The 7871-nt window shown below is 30.5% G+C and overlaps 1 protein-coding gene across 1 annotated transcript; it reads right to left on the bottom strand.

The window, feature by feature from the left end:
* Positions 1-6460: 6460 nt before the first annotated feature.
* LOC128035570 (protein LITTLE ZIPPER 4-like) lies at positions 6461-7475 on the bottom strand. Its single transcript, XM_052625703.1, has 2 exons — positions 7264-7475; positions 6461-6885 (listed from the first exon to the last, which is right to left on the bottom strand). The coding sequence occupies exons 1-2, from the start codon at positions 7285-7287 to the stop codon at positions 6631-6633; spliced, it is 279 nt and encodes a 92-aa protein (XP_052481663.1). The 5' UTR covers positions 7288-7475; the 3' UTR covers positions 6461-6630.
* Positions 7476-7871: the final 396 nt, after the last annotated feature.

Here is a 7871-nt window from a genome sequence, read left to right as displayed (position 1 = left end):
AACATACTCAATTCATACCAAAGCAACCATCTTAAGTGCCTAACCAATGTACCCTCATTGGTACCACATTTTATATCTTCAAAACACATCAACAAGACATTATCCATTCAAAACTTTCATCCATACCAAATTTACCAATATAGAACTAACTTTTAGCTATTTAGGCTATCAAGATTTAAGTTAAAAAACATACCATCACATTAAACTATGCAACATACCAAAACACAACTTCAATCATCACCATATATAGAATTGACCTCATTTCACTTAAAACCAAAATATTATCAAATATCAACAACATGACTTCCTAGGTACATGTCATTACAACTTAAAACATCACCACACTTGAATCCAGGATTCGTTGTTGGATGCTGAGTCGACGATCAATTGAGAAGTACCTAACCTGCGCACGGAAAACAAAACCGCACGCTTAGTAAAACTCCGTGGTATTCCTATAATCCGAACGATATAACTTAGTATAAGTAATTAAATGTAAAAATGCAATAAGCAATGTTATGAACATAAGTTTTAAATCAATAATATAAATTTGCTCATTCTCTATTCTCATCCACAAGATTACACATGTTCAAACACAAATCAATGGTATTCCGTATCTATAGCATTTGGTAATTCAACTCATGCAATGGCATGATTCATCTTTTTTATCAATACTTGAATTCATTTCAAAACTCACATTTCATTTCATAATCCATTTTACATCTTGTTTCCATTCTCATCCATTGACATTTCAATATTAAGCACATCAATTTTATCGTATATTTTCCCTATTAACATGGCTCGGACTCGGACAGATACACGGATCCAACCAATACACTAGCTTAGCACCCAGTGCCTCATCAGATAAATTTGAAGTAATAACTACGCCCAACGCTATATAAGTTGACACCCAATGTCTCATCGGTTAAACCGAAGCAAATTGGCACCCAGTGCCTCATCAACTCAAGGTCGAAGAAATCCCTGAACTCTTCCTATCCTATAGCATGCCATTTATATCCGACTCAGCTCGAAATAGTTAATAGGGTTTCATTTCACTTTTCAATACAACCAATGTCTCAATTTCATATATACACCTTATCACATATAGTCAATTCAATATTCATATAATCAACATATTTCATTATATACAAAATCAATCCATTTCAAATCAACTATGAATTCAATTCAATCCCAAAGTACCAAAGTACTCACCTCAATTGCTTACCATATGCAAACAATTAAATATGCAACAATCTACTATTTAATTCGGATTATAGAATTACAAACCGTGAATTCTGTGCTATTTGATGTTGATTTTATCCTTCCCCTTTTTACTCGAGGATTCTGGTACGATGTTAGTTATGGAATAAAACAATAAAGATACATTAATATTACACAATTCAATCTTCACATTAATTTTTCAATTTTTACACTATATTTGCTTAAACTTCAATTTAGTCCCTACACTGAGACTAATTTTAACCTCCTTGTTTAACTTTATATTTTGTACTAATTTCATTTTAAGCTAAATTTAACTCTCTATTTTTCAATTCTACCCTAAATTTTAAAATTTTCTCAATTAAGTCCCTATAGCTCAAAATCAACAATTAACTCCACAATTTAGTCTTTTTCCACTTCTAACTTAAAAATCTATCAATTTAATCCTTATAGATATAGCTAACTAATAAGGGCAACATTCTCAAAATTGAAAAATATCAAAAATTGCAACACGGGTCGAATAGATCTAAGTATCGGGATTCCAAAACTATAAAAATTATAGGAAAAAGGGACTAAATTGACCAACCAATTGAAGTTGGAAACTTAAAAACCCCTAAGGTGCCGTCCAAGCTTATTCTCCTATTTCTTTCATTTCTTTTTAATTTTTTTGCATGTGAAATAAAAGAAATGATTTTAGTTGTTTAATACCACTATTATTTTATTAATATTAGTTAATTTAATATATATAACATATATGAATATAATATACATAAGCATATTTAATATAACATGGCCAGTTACCATCCAACTATTTGATTAATGGTATAATTGCTACTTTAGTCCCCTTTTATTTGTTTTAATCTATAATTCAACTTTTGACTCTTTCATGATTTAGTCTTTATACCTTAATAACTCCTAATTTTGTGCAAATTACTTATCCAAAATTTAATTTACTACAAAACTAACCTCGTAGATATTTAATAAAAATATCTACTAGGTTGTTTTACAAAAATGAAGTCCCGAACCTCACTTTCTGACAGCCCTGACTACCGGGTCATTACAATTCTCCCCCTAAATAAATTTTGTCCCCGAACTTTACCTGAAAAGAGGTGGGGATATTGAGATCTCATCGTCTCTTCTGGCTCCCAAGTCGCTTCCTCGACTTTATGACTATGCCCTAGAGCTTTCACTAATGGAACATACTTATTACGCAACTCTTTCACCTTGCGAGCCAAAATTTTGACTGGTTCTTCTTCATTAGACAAGTCAGATTGAATTTCAATTTCTTCCGTTGAAATAACGTGAGACGGATCCGATCGATACCTTCTAAGCATTGAAATGTGGAAAATGTTATGCATTTTATGTAATTCTACAGGTAATGCTAATCGATATGCGACTGGTCCCACTCTTTTAGTGATCTCATATGGTCTAATAAAACGAGGACTCAGCTTCCCTTTTTGGCCAAATTTCAAAAATTTCTTCCAGGGTGACACTTTTAAAAACACCTTGTCACCAACAACAAACTCAATTATTAACTATTTTACTCAGAGAAAAATAGTAAATTGACTTTGGATACACGGGAGGGTAATACTCACATAAGTTGACAAAAAAAATTAACCGATACACGATGTTGTTCACACAAGCTTCAAAGAATCCACAACACATATAGGATCTCAAGCCATCGGTATGGTATTCATCAATGGTACATAGTACATGCTAAATAACTATCAAAGGATGTCATAGCGTCTTTTAGCTATGGTCTTAGTCCTACTTACTATAATGCTATAACGTCTTTTAGCTATGGTCTTACTCACTTCCGTCATGATGCCATAGTGTCTTTAAGTTATGGTTTACTCGTTTGAATTATGATGTCATAGCATCTTTCAACTATGGTCTTATTTGTTTGAATCATGATTAACCTGCTCATATACATTTCATATGATATACCATTCAATTCACAAATACTCATTTACCATGCTTCACAAAACAATCCTTCAATTCCATTTCATTACTTACCTCAATTAATCATGTTAACTATAATAAATATACATAAACACATATATAATTGAATTCAAATCATTATAAACATAATAAACCGAATACAAACTTACCTAAATGCAATAGCTACGAACACTTCAATGACGACTATTCAACGACTTTTCCTTTCCTGCATTTATAAATCGACTGATCCATTTCTTGATCTAAATTTATTAATTTTATTCAATTAATCGATTCAAATATCATAAAATACCTAAATTCACATATTTGACCCTTTATCAATATTTTATACTTTTACCCTAAACTTTTACCTTTTATATAATTTAGTCGCTTAACCCAAAACTTTCAAATCTAAAACAATTACCCCAATTTCATGCGAGCCAAAATTTCCCTTATACCAAAACAACCCATATTTATTAAAATTTCACAAAGATTTCATGCCAAATTTAATATTTTATCAATTCAATCTTTTAACTTAAAACTAACTAAAATCACTTTACAAAACAATCCTATTTAACTATTAGACTTATAAATCTATCATCAAACTTCAAAAACATCACAAATTCATCAATGACATAACTCAAAACATTTAACAGTTTTACGAATTAGTCCCTGGGTTAACTAGATTAAGATACAACGATCTCAAAAATATAAAAATCATGAAAAATGGTTTTAAATTCAACTTACATGCAAGGGAAGAAAATGACCGAACCTCCAAGCTATTTAACAATGGCGTTTCATTGTAAGAAAGGAAAAATAAAGAAGATGGTTTTCATGTTTCATATTTGAAATTTATTATTTTATTTTAATAATAAAATAACATATAAAAATTAAAATAATTTAAGCTCAAACCCTCCCACTATTAAATCCATCCAATCATGTTTCTTTAATAAATTAACACATTTAAATTAATAGCGATTGACTTTTTCAACTATTACAATTTAGTTTTTCCTTAATTAATAATCTAAACGTTAAAATTTTTGAACCAAACTTCAATAAACCTATTTAGTAACTCTTTAAATGTTTAATAAAAATATTTACAGCTTGGTTTATAGAAATGAGGTCCCGATACCTCATTTTCCAAAACCATTTGACCTTAGGGACAAACCACTTAAACTTAACTATTCATTCAAATAACTAATATTATCAAATTAAAATTTAATATAATACTATATTTGACCTGTAAATATTAAATAATAATATTTACGAACTCAATCGTTGTATTTGTGGCCTCAAAACCACTGTTTCCAACACCACTGAAAAATGAGTTGTTATATCCCTGATCAACTTCAAAGCAAGACAGAAATGGTGTTTTAAGTAGAAGGAAGAAGATAAATTTCTCTCTTTTTTTGTTTTTCTAAAGCAAGACAGAAATGGTGTTTACTTCCATAGTGGAATTTAACATGTGTCATCAACATTTAATACTACCCTCTCAGGGGTTAACATCTGTAAGGTTAAACTTACAAGAGTCTATAATCTTTATGTATCTTTGATTTACCTCATTGTTCATTCCTGACCATCTCGTAAAAATGTAACTTGCAAAATAACTAAGCAAACTTGGCGTACCTTACCTTTGGTGTTATCTTCGTTACCCAAAGAACCCATAATACTCTTATCATTCCCTTCATTTTTGCATACTTGCACCTTTCAGAAAATAGTATTTACCTTACACTCTATTATTAACTAAACGCCCTAAGTATACGCTAAAGGTGCCAATTGGGCGGATAGGACTGCGCCACTTAGATTGCTTTAAGGCTACTCGCTCAACATAGGACCCGTCAATTCTGGGTGTTACAATTATATTATATTTTAAAATTGTTTTGAAACTTACTGGTATGATATAATATTGTTTTGATATGTTTTAGAAGTGCTTTGAAGTGATTTTAGGTTTCTTAAACCTGAAGTATCTATACTTGGAGGACATGTATTGATACATGCATCTCCATTAGCCAAATTGCTAAAGTATCAGGTACATATACTGATGCATAGGGGAGAGGCACCGATACCTCTACCCTTGCACCTTAAAATTTGTGTTTTTAAGCCCTAAAACAACCTCAAAATGTGGTCTAAAAGTTATAGTTTTGTGTAAGGACCTTAGAAATGATTTGAAAAATGTTTTAAGGCCTCGAAATAATTGAAAAAAATTGAAGTGTAAAAATAATTTGGTTTTTGTGTCTAACCTTATTTCTTCAATATACTGAAAAATCACATTTCAAGCTTAAAGAGATTCAAAAACTCATTTCATGTATTAGACATGTCCATATGACTTTTAAATTATTTGAAATGATTCTAACGTGAATTTAAACCTTTATAATATTACCAATTGTTTAAATAATTTTTACGAAAGGTGCGAAATGAGTGTTTTTATTAAAAAGAAAAAATTGTATGAGTTATGAAAGTGTTAATTTGACATCACTTATCTACGTTGATTGTCAAACCGGTAAAGATGTTATAGAAATGCTTGAGCTGAATTTAAAAAGATTGAAGTTCACATTGATTGTAATTTTAATAAGCTAACATAAGTCTATCTAAGAAAGGCTTGTTGAAAGTTTTTATAAATGAGATTGAGAACACTTATCTTGTTCATTGTGGATTATTTTAGTACAACTTTGTTGTAAACAAATTGTTTTTTCTGTTTCATTTGTAACCAAGTTTCCAAAGGAAAAGTCTTAGTGGACAGAGTGATCTAGTTAATATATAGGAGTGATGTTGTAATTTAGTGAGTGAATTAAACTTAAACTAGATCTTGTAAGAGAGTAATGCCCACAAACATAAAAAGTTTTTCAAATTGTATAACTTACTTCTATGCCCATATTTAGTTTTTACTCTTTTAGAATGTGTAATATTTTAACTAAAAATTCATGAACTTTTAATATTTTAACTAAAAATTATTTTAAAAATTAAAAATGTCATAGGTTCTTGTATTATTCTCAAATTTGGAATTTAGTCCATGTTCTTTTATTTTTAAGAATTTAATCCTTCTACTTTTCAGATTTCAAAATTCATATCCAACTGTTAACACTATTAAGATTATTTTAATAAATTTAAATTTAAGTGTATTAACAATCGAATTAAATTATGAAATCTGAATAGTAGAAGGACTAAATTTCAGGATATAAAAGTATAGGGACTAAAATCTAAATTTGGGAAGAGTACAAGGACCTATGATATATTTAACAAAAAAAAAATACAGCCATAGTCAATGCTCAAATTCTAATTTGCGAAGGCAATCGTTCAAGGGAGCAAATAGAAAGTTGAAATTATTTGTCTTCTATATCTTGTAGCTCATAACTTTATTATTCAAATAAACAATTTCCCCTTCTTTTTTCTTCCTTAAAGAAGAAAGACAGAAAAAAATAAAAAAAGGTTCCGTAGCTAAACATAAATGCCATGTCAATTGGTTTCTCCAATTATGATTTAGGGTTTATGCGGTTGATTGTAGTTGGGGTTTGAAGTAGAGCAAAGACAGGAGCCTTGGTCTGGATTGGAACGTCCTTTTTTGGCTAGCTTTTGCCTCAGCTCAGACAACAAAGCCTGGTTCTCTTGGTTCAGCTGTTGAGCCTTCTTCCTCAACCTTTCATTCTCTTTGATTATGCAGTAGTTATGCCAATATAGCTGTGAGTTGAGTTTATCCATCTTGGACCCTGTTTGCCTTACACCTGGAACAATGTCCTAGGAGAATACATAGAGAGAACATGGTAAAATAAGAAATCGAAAATTGGTAAAATGATCTGTTGTATTAATTAAGGATCAAGGCTTGAAAGGTTTAGTTGAAATTGACCGGATATTAACTTTAAATCTATGTTGTTCCCACTCCTGAAATTTTTGAAGTATTCTACCCGTGTTAACACTCATGTCTGGCACACAAGCTTAGAAAAAAGACCACACCTATGACGGACACGTACACATCCAGCACTCGCACATTAACTTTAGATAAATAAATAGTAAGGATTTTCTACCCTGAATTATAAAAACGCTGGAAGATAAAAGAGCAAAAAGCCTAGAAATGAAGAACAAAGAGTGGTGAGATTAGAAACATGCGAAGCATACCTTGAATCCTTCAAGTAAGAGCATTATGGTAGAGAGAAGATATTTGAGGGTTTTGGTATTGGTTTTAAATACAAAGTTGAGTGAAATAAGAACACAAATTTCCAAACGTAAAATGTGTTACTCAAAAACAACAAATCCCCCACGTCTGCCTTTTTTTTCTCCTGTAGATCTTTGATTATGCTACAACTTTAACGGTACAAAATGCACGAGAGATTGGGTTGGATATGGAAAGAAGGAATAAAGTTGATTAAGTTGTTAGAAGAGTGCATAAGTGAAAAACACAAAAGAAGATGCTTATGGGACAAGAAGATGAGGCATCAATACCTGTGTTGTTCTGATTCTTCTTTTCTCCTGCATCTTTATACTTTAATATCTAATACATATTTAAACACGATCAAAAACAATTAACTCTCTAAAAATTCAGTAAAATAAATTAATGTAAACAACATGCCCATATTGAACATATGTCCTTATTCCACTTAAGAAAGAGTGATATAAATGCTCATCCCTCGCATATATGCTTCTTCTTATTGTTCTTTTTATTTTTTGAATAATGCTAAATGCTCCAATATAATTCTCCTAAATTAAATGTCAGAGAAGAGCCAAAA

Source organism: Gossypium raimondii, chromosome 12, assembly GCF_025698545.1.
Source record: "Gossypium raimondii isolate GPD5lz chromosome 12, ASM2569854v1, whole genome shotgun sequence".
Taxonomy (NCBI): Eukaryota; Viridiplantae; Streptophyta; class Magnoliopsida; order Malvales; family Malvaceae; genus Gossypium; species Gossypium raimondii.
Note: the sequence above shows the minus strand (reverse complement) of the source record. Positions and strands in the feature narration are given on the sequence as shown.